Source organism: Pseudorca crassidens, chromosome 1 (genome assembly GCF_039906515.1).
Source record: "Pseudorca crassidens isolate mPseCra1 chromosome 1, mPseCra1.hap1, whole genome shotgun sequence".
Lineage (NCBI taxonomy): Eukaryota > Metazoa > Chordata > Mammalia > Artiodactyla > Delphinidae > Pseudorca > Pseudorca crassidens.
The window spans coordinates 131,980,819-132,004,955 of record NC_090296.1 but is presented as its reverse complement, the minus strand read 5'-3'; the positions used below and the strand labels follow the sequence as shown (position 1 = coordinate 132,004,955).

Genomic DNA, 24,137 nt, shown 5'->3' with positions numbered 1-24,137 from the left:
TTATATATTCAAAGCTCTAAATGGAGACCAAATGAGAAGGAGTGGTTTAAGATTTCCACATAAAATTCAAAAGTTGTATTAGGCTGGAGAGAAGGGCCAGATTTCCTTGCAGTTGGGGACTTAATTCCTCAGAGCCCCACAGGACCAGAAACGTTGGAGTGGCAAGACACAAAGCAAGCTTGGAGTTGCATACTGCTAAGGCACTTTTTAATGCTACTGGTCTAGCTATGATTATTATCTTGAACAATAACACCGACAACCATCTCTTTGGATCTGCTGTGTCAGGCTCTGTCTTAGGCTTCTTTACCAGGCTTTTGTACACATCAACATATGTAGTTTAATTTTCAGAGCAATCTTTCATGGTAGGTTGTATTATCCCCATTTTAAGATGAAAAGACCATGCACCTCACATACCTGTGGCACACAAAAACTCCATGGTTGGGGTGATCATGAAGCATCTTACTGCTGCCTCTTCACTGTTTCTGTAAATCCACTCTGTGGGGCTCATTCTTCCCATGGCCCTGGATGAAAATTTTGGCCCATGAATTTTCTAGTCTCTCCTAGGTAATAAAAACAGTTTTCCAGTCACTTTCTCAAGTCAATTTAAGTTGCAAAATATGGTCTCAATTCAGTAATAAAAATATCTAGTTCCATTTAATAATCCAAGCTCTGAACTTATTTAAAGTTGAAACGACTCCTCCTCCTCTGGTTTGGGCCGCAAACCTGCTTGGGGGAGGGGGTCCATGGTAAGTCTCTTTGAGCTTTCCCCACCTGGGCATTCTTTTTCCTCTGTGGACATGGGGAGGATGGAGAGAAAAGGGAAGCAGGAAAGTTCCTACTGATGCAACTATGGGGTAGAAGCATTCTTTGAGCCTTGCAGTCACTTAAGGCTAGTCTTTCTCCTAGAGCACATTCACGGGTTGTTTGGAGATACACACCTATCACCCCATCATCTGCTGGGATTTCTCACCTGTCCAGCTGTGTGGGAGACATACTTTTCTCCTCTTGTGGCTGACATTCCTTCTTCAGCTCCTGGGATGTTGACAGGTCACAGTTGGACCCTTGTTGTGGTCCCCTCACAACACAGTCTTCTTGGACAGGATCCATGGCCCCTACCCTGGCCCTCTTTCATACAGAGCCCACACATTCTGACACTCTCTGGAAATGCAGGCTGATCTTGGTGCAGCTGCCTCTCATTTGCTCTGCCATCAAAGCAGCTGGCAGCCTGCTATGAACTGAATTGTGTTCCCCTGCCCCATTCATATGTTGAAGTCCTAAGCCCCAGTATGACTATATTTGGAAATAGGGCCTACAGGGAGGTAATTAAAGTTAAATGAGGTCATAAGGTGGGACCCTGATCTAATAGGATTAGTGTTCTTATAAGACAAGATACAGAGCCCTTGTTATACCCCTCCCTCCCTCCATCTCTCTCTTTCCCGCTCTCTTTCTCTCACAGCACACCAACAGCTCTCTCCAAAGAAATCCTTTAGTCATTAGTGCTTTTAGCTAGATTAAGTAGGTGAGGGGTTTAAGAGACATGTAACTGGTTTTGCCTCTTGGTTTGACAATTTTAGTCAGGCATCTGGTCTTTCTAGCAACCCAAACTTCCATTATAACACTATATAATAAATAGCTGTAAGAAGCTAGATCTGTGTCTTGAATCCAGGTCTTTTAAGATGTGATCTTTCCACTATATTGCACTGACCCTCTGAAATGGGAGGATTTCAGACCATAAGCTCATGAGGCAGGACTATGCTTGTCGTATTTCCCACGTATGCTCTGACTCCTAATGCCCTTAGCACAGAGCCTAAACTATTGTGCAGGTGACATCAGCTAGCACAGTGCCTGGCATACAACAAGCACTCAACGAATATTTGTTAAGATTATTGAGTGGAACTGGGCAGCCAGCTTTCCAGCGCCAGAATGAGGGATTGGGAATCACATAAAGATGCTGGAGCCTTCCAGAGGGTCCAAGGAGGTGTTTGTGAAGGGAGCCTCCACGGGACACAGCTGGGAAATGTTACCACCTGAACATTGCCAACAGGGCTGGGCCAGGCCCATAGTCACTTGGGTCCAGCTCACACCTCTCCTTGCTTTTTTCCAGACATACGTGAGCCATCTCCTCTCCCTTCAGGGGCTGTAGTCCCACCTGCCCCCAAAGCAGACAGTCACAGAGGACAGAAGCACACTGCTGTGAGCTGGGGGAGAGGGACACTGTGCCGGGCCTAGACGTCAGATAGGACCTTGGCCATGGTTGGTAGATCAGCCTTGGCCCTTGGCTGAGGCAGGGGAAAAAAAACAAGAGAAGCATAGTTAAGATAGAGGCTGAGGATCTTTGCTGCTTTTACCCCTAATGTGCTGTGTGACCTTGGCAAAAATCTGTACTCTCTAAACAAGCTGGGGAGTGGGAGTCTGCTGGCTTATGCTTTGCATGTGTATTTTGCAAGGAATAATGAGACAAGTTCCATGAACCATATTTTGTCCTTGAGGGACAAACAGTACAAGCTATTTATTTTAGGGAGATGGCTTAACCAGCTCCCCTCACTCAGCCCAGAAACACGCATGGCTATCCTGGCATGGGCTCTCAGAAGCAGCGAAGTCTAATCAGGTGTCCTTTTCTGCCTGGAGCCCAGCCAGCCTGCTTCACGCAGAAGGCAAAATGCTGTTGCTCAGGCATTCATGGTCCCATGTGTCTGACCACAGCCACCTCTTGTCCTTGTTCATTTATCCAGAAGTCTTTATTGAGCCATTCATCTGTGCCAGGCCCAGTGCTGGGCCCCAGGGGTGCAGAACTAGGAACATACTGGTCTTTGCATCTCCAAGTTCAACTCCTGTCACGTCCACAATACTGCAGCCCGAGTTCCAGCAACTTTCCATCCATCTCCGTTCCCCAGCATGGTCTGTCCTTTCTGCCCAGAATGCCCTTTCTTCTCCTCTGCCTGCCAAATCCTTACTTCTCCTTCAATAACCTCTCTGTGAGGTTTTTCACATATTCTATTAAGCAGAGCAAATCAGTCTCCACTCTCGTTGTTTTGTGAGAGGTAAAGACAAGAGCGCCTCCCTGGTTGGGGCATCCCTGCTGGTGAAGGTGGTTGCATCCACTCTGTCTGTAGAGTGATGGATGCCCTGGGTGTCTCTTTATTACTCAAAGCTAATAGGACTTCATTTTGAGGTGCTTTCACCCAAAAATCTATCTCTAGACCTAGACCCAGCAGCCAGAATTCCTTCAGGCCTCTGGGGGGCGGTTTTGAATTCTGAGAAGTGCATTGTGGCTTACAGGTGGCTGGAGTCCAGGGTGGGAGACAGAAGGTTCAAAACACCAGGAAGCTTGCATGATAATGAGATAGAATAAATATTTTGGTATTATTTATTAGTATTTTCTCTTTCAAAGGAGAGCCACCACGGCTCAGGTGCATTTCTCACACCAAGAAGGAAGTGCAGGCCATGGGTCAGCTGAGACCGGGTGGGCTGAGCGTGGCAGGGCAGGAGGTGGCTGTTGACCACCTGCTTAGACACAAGCCCTTGACCCTTCTACTTCCCTTCCATGGAACCAGGCAAACAGGCCCTGAGTGTCCACCTGTGAGTCCTGTCTTCATCCTCCCAAGAGTCAGGACCACTTTCCTCTTCATGGCCTGTTGTAAAATACAGTGTATTCCCAGAATTCGTGAGGTACAGCAAGGTTGACAGATTAGATGATTGCCAATGACAAGATAGTTTGTGACTCACAAAGTCACAAGAGGAGGGAGCAGGCTATGCCACTCAGGGCTACATGGGAAGCACCAGGGCTGGTCAGGAGGCAGAGGGTGTGGGGGGCAGATAAGGGATAAGCCTTTTTTTTTTTTTTTTTTTGGCAAAACCCTTTATTGTGGTTTCTGTAGGAAGGAACAGGGGAGGCAGGGTAAGCAGGCTTAGGATTCCCTGGTTAAAATAATATCAGCTGGGAGTGTCTAAGGGCTGTCCCTAGTTTTCTAGTACCTGGCCCTGCGTTTTAGGGCAGGTGGAGAGTGGCCCTGAGTGTGAGAGCCTGATAGAGGAGGTGGCTGGGGGTGTGGGCTCTGGACAGGTTGGTTGGCACGTGAGGAGCACGCTCTCAGACTAGTCTAGGAATTGGCCAGCCCTGGGAGGGGCAGGCCCTCCAGGCTCAGCAAGACCCCAGATGTCAAAGCACCAGAAAACAGAAAAGACATGGATAATACACGTCTCACACTGAAGCACACGGCTCTCTGGCACTGCACCTCAGCTCTGGTAGCCTGGACATCCTTCACGGACAGGCACAGTCCTCAAGTCACTCCCCAGCTGTGCCTTGAATGGGGGGACCTGGGGCCACGCCCCAACCTTGCCCAGCACCTGCCAGGCTGTGGCCTTTGAGAGACTGGAAAGAGGAAGGGCTGGTTGTGGTGCCGGGAGGGCCATAAGGAGGGCACACAGGGCAGGAGTGTGTGTGGGCAGAGGGGTGGGGGGCAGCATTCAAGGGCACAGGTGAGAAGTTGTGCCCCTGCCTAGAATTATTATGCCTCACGAAAAGATCAACTTATGTGGAGGTAAAAATATATCGCATGAGATTCTTAGGAGTCAGGATAATTGTAAGTATTGTACCTAGCGTTACCTAGAAGCTCGTGCTGAAAGCAGTGGTGTGGCATCGCTGGGCACCAACCCACAGCCAGGGGCTGGGCAGAGGGCACGTCCAAATAGGCTGCAAGAGAACGGAAATAGGCAGCATCTGTGAGGGAACAAGGCTTGCTTTCTTTAACCATCTTTAACCCTGTCCCATCTCAGTTAAAGGTCTACAGGAAGCTGCCTCCACTGGAGTCTGCAGGGATGAGGTATTACTGGGGGGTAAAACTGTTATCTCAGGAGCCACTCTTGGACTGGTGACCCTCATAGTCCAAGCTCAGACACATTTCCCACTGTGTCATTAAGAACAGGACAGAGAAAAGGAGGCACCATTGCTGACCCAGGAGCCTGGAGTGCCCGAGTGTTTCAGCCAGTGGAAGTGACCAGAGACCCACCTGGTGTGACGGAGACACAGGCCCAGTACCTTCCTGAACGCTGAGCTCACAGTGCCACAGTGACAGATGCCAGCAGCCCGTCCCTGGAATGACTGTCCTCTCTCTCATGCTCTCTCTCCTCTGCCAGTGGGTTCTTGCCCACCCAGTGTCCCCCTGGGCCGGGAGCTGAGCCCAGGGAGGCCCAGAACCAAACCCGCAGCAGCTCGCGGCCTCATGGGGAGATGATGTGGCCACCGGATGGAATGCTGGGATCCGAGCACAGCGGCCAACGCAGAGCGGCCACACGGGGGACAAGGGCACGGGGCCGCGCAAATGGGCAGACAGAGGAGAGGCAGTTCAGGTTGAGGGGACAGCCTGTGGAAAAGCTGGATATTTCAGAGCGCTTAGAGTGGGGCTGGCAGATATTTTCTGTGAAGAGTCGCACGTTATGTATTTTAGGCTTTGCAGACCGTCCAGTCCTCCTACTGGGCTCTGTCTGCTGCACACAAGCAACCGCAAGAGGTACACAAACAGGTGGGCGTGGCTTGTTCCAAGTAAACTTTATTTATAACAACAGGCGGTGGGAAGGAATTGGCTGGTGGGCCGTAGTTTGCAGACTCCTGGCTTGGACAGTTGGGGGTCCACAGACAGGCCCAGGCAGGGTGCAGGAGGGGGAACAGAGGGACCAGGCTGCTATGAAGCTGAGCCAGGGATGGGCTTTGAGCAGGGAAGCAATAAAGGGAGCCCTTATTAGACAGTGGTCTTCCAAAGGTCACTTTAGTATTGGTGTGGTGGCTGGAGGCTGCTGCCATGGGCCTGAAGCAGAACAGTACCCCCGTGGGGGTGGGGAAGAGGGACAGACTAAAGAGAGTTTTAAAGACAGAAAGTGACAGGCCTTGGGGATGTTCTGTCTCTGGGCTGATTCTCAGGTTTCTGGCTTTTGTATGAATGGATGGATGGGGGGGCCAGGAACATGAAGATGGACCCCTGTCAATTATTGGAGACTCTGGAGAAGGATGGCATTCGTTTCCCACCGTGTGTCCCATGGGACCCTAGTGGAGGACTGAACAACAGTGAAGTCACCCTGGCTGCTCTCAGCCCTTTAGAGATATGGCTCCATCCCCTCCCAGCATCTGCTGTCAGGTAACTGTTGTTCCTTTGCGGTTATCTCTCTTTTTTGTTTGGTTGCTTCTAAGATTTCCTCTTCATCCTTGGTTTCTGCAGTTTCACTACTATGTGTGAGGTGTGGATTTCTTTCTATTCTGTTCACTATTTGTGATGTCTTTTGGTATAAGGACTCATGTCTTTCTTCAATTCTTGGACATTTTCAGCTATTATCTTTTCAAATATGGCTCCTCTGCTATTTCTTCTGTTCTTGTCTCTGGAGCCCCTATTAGACAAAAGTGGATACCTTTCAACGTATTTCACTCTTAGCTTTCAAAAGTTTCATTTAAAAAATTCCTTTGTTTCTCTGTACTGCTTTTTGGCTAAAATTCTTCAACCCGACCTTCCAATGATGAATCCTCTCTTTGATTCTTTATCTCCAGAGTTTATCCAGTGTTTTGAGTTTTTCATTTTCATTTTTGACTTTGCTTGTCAGTTCTGAGTTTTCTTGTTGTTTTTTTTCTTATCTACTTGATTTTGCTCATGACTTACTGTTTCTTTAAAATGTATGTTACTCTTTGATTTATCTCTTTGAAAATCCTAAAATAGCCGTGTGAGAGTCCAGCTCATAGCTGCGACTGGCTGTTTGTGGACAGATATCCATCACCATGGCCAGGGAACTTGGTCTGGACAGAGAAAACCACCCAGGACTATTCAATATCGTTTGGCCCCTCATATGCTTGGGAAGCCCAGGTGACGTCATTATGAAGTGTGGTCAATGCAATGTCAGAGTCACAGCATGCTTTTGAGGGAGCTTATGAGGGAGGCACTCCAATTTTGAGAACTTGGCTTTGCTGAGTTAGACCCATCTGAAAGACAGAGGATCTGATTTCTCCTTGGGCAGAGGTTTGTTTACCCTGAATTCAGAGCCAACAGCCCTAATAGTTTTGAACCGACTTAGATATTTTTCCACATTTGGGCAAAGCCTCTATTTGCCAAAAGAAGGTACAACGACATATTGTTATGATTCTCTGAGGACAGGGGACTGTGCATCATTCATCTTTCCCTCCACCCTGCATAGACCACACTGCTCAATAAAAATTTATGGGCTTATGTTGTAAAATGATTGTTTAATATGAGTCATGATATGAATAAATTTTATATACCATAACTTATATATTCAGATGGGTGTTGCAGCTGCCTTGGGGTCCTCTGTCCTAACTGAGTGATGTGGATGCAGAGATGCTGCTGAATTTCTCTCAGGCCATGATATAGGCCACAACAGATTGTCCCAAGATACCCTGTGGTCACACTTCACATGCATGCATTATATGTGTGTGTGGATGTCCATTAGGTGTATATAGAATAAAAATGGAATATATCATAATGTAACATGTGTGGATAAATTACATACTTATTTTGTAAAAAACAATATTGGCAAAAACCATTAACACATCAAACCAGCTCTGTTGCAACACTTGCAACAGGCTCTCTTCCCTTTACCGTATTCCAGTTTAATAACACGGCATTTGGCTTCCAGCGAGGTTTCCAAATCTTTCAGTATTTGATAGGTCAACAATTACAATCGTATGTTGACTTTGCAATATACTATTTTAATGATGTGTTAATACATAGCAATCCTTGGATGGAACTTCCAGAATGCTGTTTTATAACTATCAACTGGCACATTAAAACTAACCTCAGTGATAAGAAAGCCAATAGCTGGAGAGACATCATTAGCCAAAGGATTGCTGAATGTGTGACTGGCACACACAGAATTAAGCTGGAAGTGAGACCCCAGAGACGTCTAAAACCTCTAAAGAGCAGTTAGTTTGCAAGGATCCTGGGCGAGTGGTTTGAGAGTGAATTTTTAAAGGGTACTTCATCATCTAAAGGCTCAGTGGAAATTCAGCCCCTAGAGGAGCTCGTCATTCCTTGGGGACCTATGAGTGGGCCCTTGGTGGAAGTTCCTACATGGACACTAGGTCCAAAGTCAGAAGTAGAAAATCATCTGAAATTGGAGAGAGTGGGGAAAAAATGCAGGCAGTGGAAAGGGATGGAAGAGAAGAGGAGAGATGGATATAGGGAGGGAGAAAGAGAATAAATAAATACTAGCCCAAGAAGGAGACAGAAAGTGAGATAGCAAGGTGGAAAGCATGAATAAGAGAGAGAGAGAAGGAGAGACAGATTATGGAAGAAGTAGGAAGGAGCCTGTTGGAAACTGGAGGGACATGCCCATTTTCCCTGAGCCTCATGTAAGCTGACCTCCACGTCTGTGTGCATAAGTTCTGTGCACTGGACTGTAGTAGATAAATATCAGAAACTGGGCAGGTCCCCAGGCAGCCCTGGTAGTGTGCTGGTCCTTCTCATAGCTCTGCCAGAAAAGAGTTTTGCTTTGGCTCGACTGGGCCCTGTCTACCAAGGGATCCTTTGATTAACTGGGTCATTTACATTTTTCTTACAGTGGGATGGATTCCTCAGACCTGAGTATCTAGTCTTTTCCAAGGGAAATCCCAGTGTTATAAGAAATTCCAAGAGGAAAACCTTCTAATTTCTTGGTCATTTTTGAATGCTATACCCTACAATGCTGAAGCTGCTCAGGATCTGAAAGGGGTTGTTTTTCTGAGAAGGGCTTCAAAGCCAAGGGGATGACAATTTCATAGTGCATGGGGGGTGGGTGGTAAGAGGGGTCCTGATCACGGGAATCCCACAGCGAGCATTTCTGTCACACTAGAACCCAGCCAGGCACAGGGATTTGTCCTGATAAGTCCATAAACCCTGTGGTTAAACTTTAATTCCAGAAACACCAGATGGTGGTGCCACAACAAGCTTTACAAAATCCTCAGCAAACCAGGGACTTTCTTGGCCTCCTGATCTGTCACTCTCCTCTTCAAAAGATAAAATGAAAAGGAGAGAAAACAGCTTCTAGATCACCATGGAAACCACCTGAAAATACCTGTCTCTGTTGGCAAGGGGTGGTTGACAAGGGGGAGAATTTGAAAAATAGCCAACATCTTGTTCTCATTGACTTACAGCTAGTTGCCCAAATATTTGTATCATTTAAGCCATATGCAAAAGAATCATTGAATTTAGAGTGCACTTTTCTTATCCAGTATAAACATCTTCTGGTACAATCGTGAACTTATCTGAAAAGAAACAAGATAAGTTGTAACCAACAATGGATAAGCATACTCACTTGGGACATGCATGTGCTGGGAACCAGGGATCCAGCCATACCCAAGAGGGACCTGTTTTCTCCCTGGTGGAGTTCGCTTTCTAAATGGGAAAACAGACAATATGTAAGTTAAAAAGTTAACAAAATAGTGATAGGTTATGACAAGTATTGAGGAGGGAGAAAAGATGGCTGCTGGGCCCGGGAGGGAACATCTGTCTAAGGAATAACATTTCAGCTGTGACACAAAGGATGCAGATAACCAGCCATGGGAAGAACTGGGGGCAGGTGGCAACATTGCAAAGAAAGGGAAAGACACCTGCAAAGGCCCAAGGGTGGGGACAAGGGTGGAGGATTTGGACAGAAAGCGGAGTGTGTGGGGTGGGAGAGGACAGCAGGAGCCGGATCACACAGGGCTTGAGATGAGAAAACTCCAGGGGCAAATGAAAGGTTTTAAGTGGGGAAGGCCATGATTTATGTTTCTGAAATCTTACTCTGACTAGGGTGTGGAGAGAGTCAGGAGGGAGGGAGGTCGCTGGGAAGCTTTTGTGGAGTCCTGGGGTGAGGTTTGTGACTTAGCACACAGTGGTGGCCAGTGAGACAGGAAGAAGCAGACAGATCAGAGACTTAATTTGGAGGCAGAACAAATGGTATTTGTGGTTGCATTGGACTGGGTGGAGAGCAAAACTGAGGAAACAGGATGACTTTGAGGTTTTGATGTCAGACATTAGTGGATACTGGTGCCCTTTACTGAGATGGGGAAGCCTCCGGAGTAAAAAGAGTGTGTGAGAGGGAGGAGATTGGGAATTTTGTGTTGCAAAATCTAGGTCTGAGGCATGCAGTGGATGCTGCGGTGTGTCACGCTGATGCCCCTTACGGCCCTCATGCCCCCAGCTGCCAGCAGCATTGGCTGACTCACGGCTGAGCCTATCCCCAACCTCACTCTCAATATAAGGGAACTGACTCTCGAGATTACACCCCTTTTCCAGAGCAGCTCGCAGACAATGATACTCCAAGGCCTTGCCTCAACTTTGAAAGAGCATTCCAGCTCCAAAGTTCCCTATGGGATCATTTGAGCCCCTGTTACGAATGTAGCCATTCTACATTCGTGCCCAGCCTGCTTCTCTCACTCCATCAGTGTTCCTGAGGGCACCTCCCAATGAACCTTCTGCCCAGACATCTCCACACATCTTAGTTTGGGTTCCCAAGAATGCAAACTAAGACAGCTGGTACCAGGAATAGTCCTAGGAATCAGAAATCCTAGGAATCTAAAATCCTATAGGATTTTAGACCTGCGTCACCTGCCAGCTACAAGGACCCCATGCCCCTGGCATCCAAAAAGGGTAATGGTTAAAACTTTCACTGGTAGTGCAGTATCTCAGTCATTTGAAAGAAACAGGGAAATAGAAATTATAAGGTAAAGAAATTCAATGGCTGTTGCTGAGTGTTATGGATGCACTGGAGAAAGATAATAAAAATGCTGAGAATGATTAATCATTAATCAATTTACCTGCTGCACACAGGATCCAAGTTGATATTGTTGCTGAGGTCCCAGAGTGTTATCCTGGTCCTTCTTTAAGAGTGAAGGGGGGTGGAGTTCATGTAATAAATGGAGTCCTGATTCATGTTTGGTTCACAGTGGACCCAGTGGGCCCTTGCGGTCAACCAGTGATTATTTCCCCTGTCCCTGAATGTACACTTGGAATGGATGAAACCTGGTCCTTGGCCAGTGGGATAGAGAACTGTCATAGGAAGACACACGTTATACTGTGAAACTGCCTCCCTCTCCCCAGGCAGGATAGTAAATCAACAGCAATGTTGTAACCCGGTGAGAATGGAGTATTTTAGTGAAACACTTAAAGACCCCATTATATCCCCTTGTAAGTCATCAGTCTGGCCCCTACAGAATTTAGATTGGGTCCTGTCACATGACAGTGGACTAGCACAATCATAACCAATAATTAGCCCCAAACGCACTGCTGTGCCAGATTAACAATGTTCAGACACAAGATGTATGACTGTTGAGCTGGCGAGTATTTTCTTTTCCATCCCTTTAGAAAGGAGACCCAGTTCACATTCATGTGTGACAGACACCAGTACCCACTTATGCTCAGTCTTCCCCAGGGCTATGTTAACTCTCCCACTCTGTTACAGTGTAGCCCCAAAGGGCCTGGACTGTACACACCCTCCACAGAATCTGCATTGACCCGCTGTGTCCATGGCATTCAGTTAATCAGACCAGGCGAGGAAGAAGAGGCCTTAGTACAGTATCTGCACTCTAAAGCGTGGGAGATAAGCCCCAGGATGAATCAAGGAAACATTACATCAGTGAAGTTTTTTAGGAGTCCAGTGGTCTGGGGCATATCAGGATATCCTCTCCAAAGGAAAGGGCATTTGATTGAATCTTGCTTCCCTTTCCATTAAGAGTGGCTTACAACAATCAGCAAGCCTCTTTGGGTCTGGAGGCAGCCCAGGGAGAATCATTCCCAGGCAGCAGGGCTGAGCCTAATGGGACTGACCACGTGCACCAGGCTGGACTTCAGAACTGTTACGGAAAGGGACTGCAATGTGCTTCCCCTCCTTTTTAAGTAGGGAGTGTTGACAGCGGTGCTCCCATGCTGTCCCACCATTTTCTCTTCGGTGTTGGGAACTGGGTGGAGATAATGTCTCTTTTGAGTTCACTGATCTTCCGATTGAGAGAAACTGCTCAGGAAGCTGTATCTGAGGATCCACGGGAGGAAGCCCGTCTGCACACACCTGCACTTGACTTAGATGATGAAACCCTGGACTTTGAGTCTGAACATAATGCTGAAATAGGATGAGACTTTGGGGGTAGGATGGGAGAGGGGTGAGTGTATTTTGCATATGGGGGTGTGTGAATCTTACCCCAAATGACCACGACAATTTTTCCCATCTCACCTGCTCATCCAGAACGTTTCCATTCTCTCGGTAAGAGGCTGACTCTTTGTCCCCTCCTCTTGAACTTGAGTGGGCCTTTGTAAGGATGGTGGAAGTGACGCTGTGTAACTTTTGAGTTGTCATGTGAGGTGACACGGTTCTCATGAGTGTCCCCATCTCTCTCTCTCAGGGTGTTTGCCGCTGAAACTCTGCCATCATACTTCAGGGTTGCTAAGCAGCCCCTTGGCGATGCCACTTGTAGGTGTTCTGCAAGTCCTAGCTGAAGTTCTAAAGGCTGGTATCAGCTGCCAGATATGCAAGTGTGTGAGTCTTCTGATAATCCCAGCCTCTACTTGTCCTTGGAGCCACCCCAGATGATCCCACATGGAGGAGAGGTGAGCCATCCCCACTGAATCTCTGATCTGGAATGACTCTGAAGGGCTGTCCCAGTCCCAGGGCTTCCCATGGGATTGACTGTGCATATGGAGAGGTCATGTATGAATATGGAGGTCGAGAGAGAGGCCAGGACAGAAGAGGTTAATTTTGGAGATACCAGAATGCACCTGGTTTTAAAAGCCTTGAGTCTGGCTCAAGCCATGAGCCAGACTCAAGCCTTGAGCTTGAGTATACTTTCTCAAGCCTATATACTTGAGAAAGTATATAGAGAGAAGGGAGTGTAGGGCTTAGCTCTGGAGCGCTCTGTCATCTAGAGAGCTGCCAGAGGAAGGGGAGCTAGGAAGGAGGAGGAGAAGTCAGGAGAAGAGGATGTCCCAAGGGAGAGGGCTGCTGAGAGGTGGAGAATAGGACCCTAAAATGTCTGCAAATGATACCCAGAAGGTCACTGGTGACCTGTCAAGAACAGTGTCAGTGCAGTGCAGGGGGCAAAAGCCAGGGGAGAGGTCTGGAGAGTTAATGAAAGTTTGGAGATAGAGACAGAGTGTAGAGAAGTAATGGGGGATGAATTAAAGGTGTGAGGGCTGGCCTTCCATGAGGATGGGGTCAGTTGTCAGACAGAGAAGGAGGACATAGATGCAGGCAGATTTGTGTAGAAGTACAAACACAGGGGCTTTTGCCAAAAGCCTTTGCAGAGGGCGAGCGTCACTGTAAAGGATTCCAATGCCGAGCCTCCTAGCCTGTATCCAGACGGCAATCAACAGACCCACAGGGGAAGTCCTGACCTTTCTTTTTTGGAGTTCCTGCAGCTCTCACTCATTCTCTGTTGTCCAGGACTCCAGGCTTGTCTGAGGGGCTGTGGGCTCCAGAGCAGGTCTTGTGTCCATTTGTGTTCTCGGTGGCTCCAGGAAGTGCTTGGCTCCTAATAGAAGCTCACTCAGCACTTGCTGATTGATTGCTTGTCAATTTCGTCTAACAAACTGGAATCTAAGCAGCTTATAAAGAAATCACATAGCATCAGGGCTGTTAGAAGTTAACCCAGAAGAGAGATCAGAACTCTCAGAGCGAGGAAAGGGTTCTAATGGGTCCCAGAGGCAGGTGGCTGATGGTTCTTGGGAATTAACACAAACTACAGGTTTCTTGGTAACCAGGGGGCCATGGGCAGCTAGTCGTCGATTAAACAAATGGTCTTTATTTTGTGAAATTTCTGGGTGTTGCTCCAACATTAAAAAGAGGCGCTCCATCTAATGAACCTCCAAGTTCTTGGGTGGGGAGCCCTTTCCCCTTGACACTGGGAGGAGACAACCCCCTCCAAGAGCAGGAGCTGTGACATCCCTGCTCCATGTCAGGTCCAGATGGGGTCCAAATGGCTGCAGTGGTCCTCATTATGATGGTGTGGTGCCCTTGCTGTGTCCCCAGACTGGGAGGTAGGAAGGGCCAGGTCTGGCTCACACCTGCAGGAGTGGGGAAGCTGTTGGGCTCCCAGCAGGATTGGGGTGGGGTCTAAAGCTTGAAGAGGCAAGGTTGTAGAGAGCAGGTACCCATTCTGGCATGACAGAGGCCCCCTGCAGAGGGGTCACTGCACCCCCATGGAGCCTGGGCAGCTCCACCAGTGAGGTAGCTGCTCTGTATCAGACTCACAGACTCACTGTACAGCTGTCACACTTTCATGTCCCCACCCAGGGTTTTGCAACCACACAGGGATGAGACCCAGGACTGAATGATTTGTTAGCACTCACTTGGGGAGATGCAGCCACCCGCCAGCACTGCATTTACCAGTGACCTTTGACACTGTCCACAGCTGTGGTCGGCAGGCTACAGTTCCTGCAGCCAAGTCCTAGGCAAGTGGTGTGACCACTGCAGAAGGAAAGGACACAGCCTCCCTGTCAGCCCTCGAGAACTGGTTTTTATCTTTTACTTCACAGACAGCTTAAAATTGTTATGGAAGAACATTTTATTAAACATATTCAACTCACTTCCAATGAAATGCTTAATTTTTCATTTACAGTGGTGTCCAATGTTTGTCTTCTGTTCTTTTTTTTTTTCTTTTCTTTCAAACCAGCACCAAAAAGTAAAACAAAAATACCATGGGTACAGTACGTAATGTAAGTTAGCTAATGGAAAATATATACATTTGACTCTGAAATGAAGAAAAGAGAACAAAGCAATGATATTACTGCCATTGAGGATCTTTCCCTGTGTTCTGATAATATCAAGCCATGGTCAACTGAGAGGGTTTCATCTGCACCAACGAAAATAGCACCATAAGATTGTGAGACTCTGTAGTTAGTAACACATTTGTGCAACCAAAAGGTACAGTACTTGAGTGACAGTACAGGGTATTGTTAACCATAAAGAAACATCACTGTTGTAATGACAGGGTTTCATTGTCTTCTGTACAAAGTGGAGCAAGAGTGCTATAATGGCTTCACTGAAATTGATCATTGCTTGTGAAGGGAACAGAAGGCGGGCTGGTGAATTTCAGAGTGACAGTGCCAGCATGAGCTAAAAGAGCTCAGAAAGACCCAAACTTTGGGGAACCAAAGGGGTGTTTAACAATAACTGAATCAGTCATTTGCATTCTGAGGGTGTGGGGCCCTTGCCAGGGGCGTCCAGTTGATACCGTCAAGGTGGCCAGGGGGGAGATTCAGAGGCACCAGGCAAAGGGCTTGCCTCTGGGCATGTGCATATGCTTGCCCAGCTCAGGTGGGCCCATGGTTCCCATGCAGACAGTAAGCAAGCCTGCCCCGGCTTCCTTAGCTTGCTGCCCCGACTCTGCTCCTCAGCCCCCGAGGCTGAGAGCTTTCTGTTCATCTGTGGTAAAGTACAGCCCATTTGGGGCTGGGGGAAAACTGAGCCCTAGCTCCCCAAGACTTTGAGGGGCCTGGGGAGTCTGCTCGCGGCCAAGCCAGAGCAGGGAGGACAGCGTTCTGCACAGGCCCTGGGCAGCCGCTGGAGGTTACCTTGCAGGTGGGCTGCCCCAGCCTGGTACCCTCTGGGGTCTTTCCACAGAACATCTAAGGAGTTTTCTCAATACTTCTCACAGATTCAAGTGGAACTGAATAGATTCCCTGTCATCCCTACCACTTCTCTGCCTCTGGGGCAGTAAAAAATCACAAACCAAAACACAGCCCATAAGACGGGCTTGGGTAGCAGAGTGTTTCTTTTTCTTTCTGATTTAAGCTGACTCTAAAGTTGTGACATCAAAAACTCAAACACAGATACATAAACACAGCACCAGTAAATCAAGAAGCACTTGGAGATGATCCCATGGAGATTAGCCTAAGTAAGATCCCCTCTGAAATAAGGGAGGAGAGGGTGGGTTTCTCATGATAAAGTCCTTGAATATAAGCACCCATCAAAGGCCCACCGAGTTGGTCAGCAGACCAGACCTCCCAGCATGTCTGGTCCCCTCCTCCCAGCTCCCGGGCGGGCAGGGTCCTACCATCTTCTGTGCTTTCACAGAGGACACTCTTTTCATCTCCCTGGGCTCCAGAGAGGGCACAGTTCTGTTTTGAGGGGTGAGGTGTCTGTAGGAGGCAAATACCTTCTTCCGGATTTTCTGAGTGTCATTCTTGCCCCACTAAGACGGGTCAACAACGACAGCATGACAATGACGAACATTGCAAGGTCTGGGCCACGGGAAGGCTGGGTGGGTATGTGGCCATCCTGGCCACGGGCCACTCCTCCACCCATCCTGGCACTAGGCTGAGCAGTCCTGGAGGAAACCTGCCCCGTGCCAGGGTGAAGCGCCAGGCCTGAGCCTGAGTCTTCAGAGGTTCTAAGAAGAATCAACTTCAGATAGATGGCCAAGGTTAATGGGAAGCCATCTCTAAGGTGCAAAGCTTTATGAAGTACTGGCTAGAACAGAGGTCCCCAGAAGCAGAGGGGGAGCCCCTCCACCCCTCCCAAAGCTGCCCTGAGCTCACCTCTATGCCAGGAAGCAATCCCAAGGCCAAAATTAGCACGTGCCTCCTCTCACAGCACCTTGAAGAGAGGCTCTTCTGTTTCCCTGTGTGGGGGACAACAGAGATCTGAAAACTAGATACGTCCCCAAACCCAAGCCCTTCTGGAATATTCTCCCCCACATAGGTGGTATGCAGAACTACACAGCCCTAGCGTCCTTTTTAATTCACACAGACTCAGACTCTCAGGCACAAGACCTCCAAGGAAAAGCCGTGATCTAGAGAGCACGTTCCTTGACAGGGTGGAGGGGCCACGTGCTGGTGTTTGTGGTGTCAAGGGGGCTCCAGCAGCCTGGCCTCTCCAGAGAAGACTCCTTCCATCCAGGGTGTCACGGGCTTTCAGAATAAAGCCTGCTTTAAAGTAAAACGTCTCCGTTTTTGGATATCCTCCCCCTCCCCCGATACACCAAGCACTGGGAATTCAAACGTCAGAGGAAAGCCAAGACAGGGGCGCCTGTGACGTTTCTCTTGACGATTTCTGTCAGAGGTGTTCCCTTTGAGGTACGTGGAACCTTAGAAATTACAGCTATTTTGTGACTCATGCCTATTTTTTCCTTACCGTAGAAAGCCATCCAGTGGCTGTTAACAATATATTAAGTATAAAAGCACTAAGCAAACGTCAAGTCCACTCTCAGGTTCTAAGCAATTGGGTTCTTGGGACAGCCTCCTGGGTGAGCCGTGGTGTGCTTTGGGGGTCCCAGCCGCAGGACTGGTGTGCTCTCAGGTGGGTGGGCTTTCAACTAGCCATGTCGTCAGGACTCAGACCTCATGTCAGAGCATCGTGGGACCACTGGCCGCCTGTCATAAACTTGGTGGCGGCAGTGGCTGGCGCATCTTGTTCGCATAGAAGTCCCTGCATGTCTGGCAGCAGCGCTGGTACCACCGCATGTCCTGGCAGAGGTTCTTTTCTCGGATGACCCTGCAATACACTGTCCACTGGTCCCGTGTGCATTTGTAGGTCAGAGCAGCTAGGGGGACAGTGGAGAGAGAAAGCCCAGAGGTTATGGGTGGCCTGGGGACGTCATCATGTGTACACAGATGGCCTGTAGTCTGACATAGTCGGGGTTGCCCTTACCCATGTGTACACTGGAGCCTTGCACAGACCGGGGAAACCATGCCCCTGCCAGGGCCACTGTGGATGTGGCTTTCTTATACAAGGGACACACTCTGGGTCCAACCTGACCACTTGGCAGAGTTCAGTGGTCTGGCTGCCTCCTCAAGGCAAGGGCACTGCCCCCCCCCCCCACTTCTGAGCTAAGTGGTGTATACTGTTATTTTGTGGCGGAGAACGTTATCTGTTGGCATTGATAAAACAGAATGGCACAGGGCAGTAGATATCAAAGGGCCCACAAAAGCACAAGGTCACAGCACAGGCAGGTGGTCTGAATCTCCTTCAGGCTCTTGGTAGTGCAGAGAGATGGTCCAGCCTGAGGGCATGCAAAAGCCTGGTGTACACCTCTGCAAGCTCAAAGACCCCCCCAGTGAAGCTGCTTGGAAATTCCCTTCATGTTGGTGGCATTCTAGCATTAGGGAAAGGGGCACTGGGTGGGGAAAAAGTTCCCTAGGAGTTTCTAATTGGAAAAGCAGAAACTCTTTTCAATAGAATCATCAGATCAGTGCTAGATATTCTTCCTTTTGTGCCACCACTGGCCGGGGATGTGGCCTGGTAAAGGGCTGGGTTTGGAACACTCGGGTCCAAGCTGCTCACACAAAAGCTCTCTGCTGAATTAAAGACTCCAACCTGTCAACACCTCTGTTTTCTTCTCAAGCATTAGCTTGAGGAACATTCCATGCACACATCACCAAGATTTCATGAATGACACCCCCAGATCCTTCATTTCCTGAAGGATGCACCTCCCTTTGCCTCCTTCATGCACAGGAATCCCAAAACACTTGAGGAACATTCTCCTGTGTTCCTCATTTGTTGGCAGAGGGGCTCAAGTGTTTGAGACCACAGTAAACAAACATCTTTTTCATGACAAGGATGAAATTCCATCTCTGAAACCTCAGATCCTCTACAAAACTGACACGTTAGCCTCTCCAGAACTCAAATAAGCCCCAAGGAGGGGGCTTTTTGGCTTATAGAACTCCCACTGCCAGTGGGGACTTGCTGGCCAGGGGATGCAGCAGCCCCAGGAGCTGGGGGCCAGCAGAGGCACTCACCGAGGCGAGGGGAAGTGATGGTGTTCACGTTGATCTTGTCATTGCAGACTTCTTGGTGGCACTGTTTGTAGGCTGCTGGCTTGGAGAGGGTAGGGCACTCATTGCCATGGCGTCCAGTGACCTTGTGCATGCACTGCACCACACGGGACTGCAGGCCCTTCCCACAGGTCGACGAGCACTGCCAGAGACAGGGAGAGCTAAGCTGGGGACAGCTGAGCTAGGGGCCCATCCCGGGCTGAGGGGCTTTGACAATGGCCTCACATCATAGCACCCTTGGGTCAGGTCCCTGCATGTCATTCCTATGTGCTAGAAATAATTGCAAGACAAGAGGGCTTGGCTGCATACCAGCTGCCTGATGGAAGACTGTTTCAAGATGTTAGGGACTGCATGTTTGTGCCTCCCCAACATTTACGTGTTGAAGCCCTAACCCCCAGTGGGATGGCATTTGAAGGTAGGTCCTTTGGGAGGTAATTGGGTTTAAATGAGGTCATGAGGGTGGGGCCCCCATGATGAGATTAGTGTCCTTATAAGAAGAAGAGAGATCAGAGTTCTCTCCCTCCACCACATGAGGACACATGACAAGTCAGCCATCTGCAAGCCAGGAAGTTGTCCCTCATCAAGAACCAAATATGCCAGCACCTTGGCCTCAAACTTCTCAGCCTCCAGAACTGTGAGAAATAAATGTCTTGTTGTTTAAGCCACCCAGCCTGTGGTATTTTGTTACAGCAGCCTGAGCTAAGACATAATTGTTGAAATATTAGTTTATGCTGGTTGCATTTCACCTCCCACCCTCTCATGCCTGTTCCAAGCAGAGAACCATCTGGGTTTTGAAATTCTCCAGTGAGCAGGGTGGCTTGCTGGCACCCAGGAGAGACTGAACCTGATGGCCACAGGGATCTCCCTGGCACTGTGTGCCACATGAGGCTCCTGGGCCTTTGCCCAGCCCTGGGTGTGGAGAGGAGCCCAATAATGATGGGGCTGAATTTCCACAAGCCTGGAGGGTTGGGGGTCAGAATTAAGTAAAGTTACAGAAAATGAAGAAGTGCAACCTTTCTTGCATAACGGACTCATGGACTAATATTGGGGCTAACAGTTTTAATTTAGACACCCAATCCCTAGTTGGCATTTCCAGCATTTGCAGATGTGGGTGTGCTAAAACCAAACCAATGTATTTAGTTCAGCAGACCATCCTGCATTCCCAGTGAGTGGCCTTTTAAGACTTTACTATGTGTTCTGTCTCCTGCTCTTCTTCCCATTCCTCTTCGGCCTCCTTTAAAGTGTGTGACAGGGAACCTGCCAGGTATCCAGCACCACTCCCCCATCCTGCTTGCTAGCCCCTTGGCCCTTGCTTGTTTTCCAGGGAGCCGTTGGAACCGTCTCTCCATTAAGTTGGTCTCCTCCCAGCCAGAGAGCCTGGTCCACATGTGTACTCTCTCCACCTGGGGTCCCCCAGCACACATGCTCACAACCCATGATTTACGGGGTTCTGAGAGCACTCTGCAAAACTTTAATAAAGCAAAGACCACAGGTGTAGTAGCCCAGCTGGAGTTAACACTGGTATCTCAAGGTAGAGAGAGGGGAGCAGGACCTTTCCTCTGAATGCCACATGTGGTGAGGATGCCAGGTGCCATCTGGATCATGTGCCTCCCTCTCTCCTCCCCTTGGGTCTGACCATGGCCTGTGCTGGAGGAAGGGCCTTCCCTGGGGGTCTGTGAGGGGTTACCCTGCACAGGCTCAGTGTGGATCCCTTCATCCATGAGAAGTGGCCATCAACTGCGCTCCCAAAGGGGCTTTTGCGTCTCAGGTGAATTCCTCTGCTTTCTAGTCTAACAAGCAGGATCACATTTTTTTTCACTTTAGAAGGATAAAGAGCTCAGAGGGCATGGTGCTCTGATGGGGCCCAGTCTTTTCAAATCACAAAAGAGGTAGGAAAACCATAAGTGCCCCATCGCCTCCGCTGCCAACGCCCCCACCCCCCTTGAGAGTCCTGGCGTGTTCAAACCAGAATGGGCTCTCCAGGACAGGCAAGGCTGTGTGCCTGGCTTCATATCCATCTTCTGGATAAATCCATCAAGGGCTGCTCACAGCCTTGAGAATCCTTTGTGTATGATAAACACACATTGCTGGGTTCCACCCCAGACCTCAGGAGTTGGTACTGGAGCATTTGGAAATTTGAGGGGTGCTGCAGTGGAAGAATGATGTCACATGAGTAGGTTCCCACCAACTGGAGACCTGGAACATGGGACAAGTGTCATAGCAACGTGATTTCCACCTGGAGGGTGTCTCGGAGGGAGTGGCTTCAGGTTGGGATCTGCTGCATGGGATTACCTGGAGAGCGTTGAAAGGTCTTGATGTCCCAGACCAATCAATCAGTATCCCTGGAGGATGCACTGGGCATCAGTATTTTTCAAAGCTCTCCAGGTGACTGCAACAAGCAGCCAGAGCTGAGAAACTCTGACTTACCCTGAACTTCTTCCCTGTGTCCTGTGTAGGGTGTGAGGAGCTCTCTTTTCTTATGATGAAGTAGTCAAGTATTTGTATACAAATGTGTAATTAAGCAAGAACAGACATCCGCCTGCAGCCCCAACTGCTGAGTTTATATACAGGCGATAGGTGTGCTCAAATACAAGAGATGAAGCCTTTCACTCAAAATTATTCTAGGAAAAGAATAAGTTACCTTATAATTAAGTAAAAATAAAACCTCTCATAGTTCAGGGGCGAGGTAAGGGATACCCTCAATTATTTGTAGCAAGACCACCTGGGGGTTAAAAGAAAAAGGGACACAAAGAAATTTAACTCTCTTCTCCTGGAAGTAGGACACCATAATCATAAATGAGGGAGGATGGTGTAAGAAATTTTTAAAGATCTCTTGAAAAGTAATCTGGTAGGAATTGGTTCAAGATGGCAGAGTAGAAGGACATGCACTCACTCCCTCTTGTGAGAGCACCGGATTCACAACTAATTGCTGAACAATCATCAACAGGAAGACACTGGAACTCATCAAAAAGATACCCCACATCCAAAGACAAAGGAGAAGCCACAGTGAGACGGTGGGAGGGGTGCAATCACAATAAAATCAAATCCCATAACCGCTGGGTGGGTGACTCACAAACTGGAGAACAATTATACCACAGAAGTCCATCCACTGGAGTGAAGGTTCTGACCCCATGTCAGGCTTCCCAACCTGGGGGTCTGGCAATGGGAGGAGGAATTCCCAGAGAATCAGACTTTGAAGGCTCGTGGGATTTGATTGCAGGACTTTGACAGGACTGGGGGGAAAAGAGACCTCACTCTTGGAGAGCACACACAAAGTAGTGTGCATACCAGGACCCGGGGGAAGGAGCAGTGACCCCACAGGAGACTGAAACAGACCTACCTGCTAGTGTTGGAAGGTGTCCAGCAGAGGTGGTGGGGCAGCTGTGGTTCACTGTGAGGACAAGGACACTGGCAGCAGAAGTTCTGGGAAGTACACCCTGGAGTCCACCATTGCCCCACCAAAGAGCCTGTAGGCTCCAGTGCTGGGTCACCTCAGGCCAAACAACCAACAGGGAGGGAACTCAGCACCAACCATCAGCAGACAAGTGGATTAAAGTTTTACTGAGCTCTGCCTACCAGAGCAACACCCAGCTCTACCCACCACCAGTCCCTCCTATCAGGAAACTTGCACAAGCCTCTTAGATAGCCTCATCCACCAGAGGGCAGACAGCAGAAACAAGAAGAACTACAATCCTTCAGCCTGTGGAATGAAAACCACATTCACAGAAAATGAAAAGGCAGAGTACTATGTACCAGATGAAGGAACAAGATAAAACCCCAGAAAAACAACTAAATGAAGTGGAGATAGGCAACCTTCCAGAAAAAGAATTCAGAATAATGATAGTGAAGATGATCCAGGACCTCGGAAAAAGAGTGGAGGCAAAGATCGAGAAGATGCAAGAAATGTTTAACAAAGACCTAGACGAAATAAAGAACAAACAAACAGAGATGAACAATACAATAACTGAAATGAAAAATACACTGGAAGGAATCAATAGAAGAATAACTGAGGCAGATGAATGGATAAGTGACTGGGATGACAGAATGGTGGAAATCACTGCCATAGAACAGAATAAAGAAAAAATAATGAAAATAAATGAAGACAGCCTAAGAGACCTCTGGGACAACATTAAATGCACCAACATTTGCATTATAGGGGTCACAGAAGGAGAAGAGAGAGAGAAAGGACCCGAGAAAATATTTGAAGAGGTTATAGTTGAAAACTTCCCTAACACGGGAAAGAAAAAAGCCACCCAAGTCCAGGAAGCACAGAGAGCCCCAGGCAGGATAGACCCAAGGAGAAACATGCTGAGACACATAGTAATCAAATTGAAAAAAATTAAAGACAAAGAAAAATTATTAAAACCAGCAAGGGAAAAACGACGAATAACACACAAGGGAACTCCCATAAGGTTAACAGCAGATTTCTCAGCAGAAACTCTACAAGCCAGAAGGGAGTGGCACAATATATTTAAAGTGATGAAAGGGAAGAACCTACAAGTAAGATTACTCTACCTGGCAAGGATCTCATTCAGATTCGATGGAGAAATCAAAAGTTTTACAGACAAGCAAAAGCTAAGAGAATTCAGCACCACCAAACCAGCTCTACAACAAATGCTAAAGGAACTTCTCTAAGTGGGAAACACAAGAGAAGAAAAGGACCTACAAAAACAAACCCAAAACAATTAAGAAAATGGTAATAGGAACATACATACCAATAATTACCTTAAACGTGAATGGATTAAATGCTCTAAGCAAAAGACACAGGCTTGCTGAATGGATACAAAAACAAGACCCATACATATGCTGTCTACAAGAGACCCATTTCAGACCTAGGAACACATACAGACTGAAAGTGAGGGGATGGAAAAAGATATTCCATGCAAATGGAAATCAAAAGAAAGCTGGAGTAGCAATACTCATATCAAACAAAATAGACTTTAAAATAAAGACTATTACAAGAGACAAAGAAGGACACTACATAATGACCAAAGGATCAATCCAAGAAAAAGATATAACAATTATAAATATATATGCACCCAATATATGCACCTCAATACATAAGGCAACTGCTAAGAGCTATAAAAGAGGAAATCGACAGTAACACAATAATAGTGGGGGACTTTAACACCTCACTTACACCAATGGACAAATAATCCACACAGAAAATTAATAAGGAAAAAAAGGTTTAAATGACACAATAGACCAGAAAGATTTAATCGATATTTATAAGACATTCCATCCAAAAACAGCAGATTACACTTTCTTCTCAAGTGCACACAGAATACTCTCCAGGATAGATCACATCTTTGGTCACAAATCAAGCCTCGGTAAATTTAAGAAAATTGAAATCATATCAAGCATCTTTTCTGACCACAATGCTATGAGATTAGAAATCAGTTACAGAGAAAAAAAAGT

At 47.8% G+C, this 24,137-nt stretch overlaps 1 protein-coding gene across 6 annotated transcripts in view; it reads right to left on the bottom strand.

The window, feature by feature from the left end:
- Positions 1–3,351: 3,351 nt before the first annotated feature.
- The window catches only part of ADAMTS17 (ADAM metallopeptidase with thrombospondin type 1 motif 17), a 361,254-nt gene continuing 340,468 nt past the window's right edge, over positions 3,352–24,137 (bottom strand). For 5 of the 6 annotated variants that reach the window (XM_067755884.1, XM_067755887.1, XM_067755886.1 and 2 more), the window contains 3 exons: positions 18,684–18,861; positions 9,289–17,488; positions 3,352–4,693 (listed from right to left, as the gene is read on the bottom strand). In XM_067755884.1, coding sequence (XP_067611985.1) covers positions 17,322–17,488; positions 18,684–18,861 — 345 coding nt within the window. In that variant the 3' untranslated portion in view covers positions 3,352–4,693; positions 9,289–17,321. The remainder of the gene's footprint in view (positions 4,694–9,288; positions 17,489–18,683; positions 18,862–24,137) is intronic. The other variant, XM_067755885.1, reaches the window with a different exon arrangement.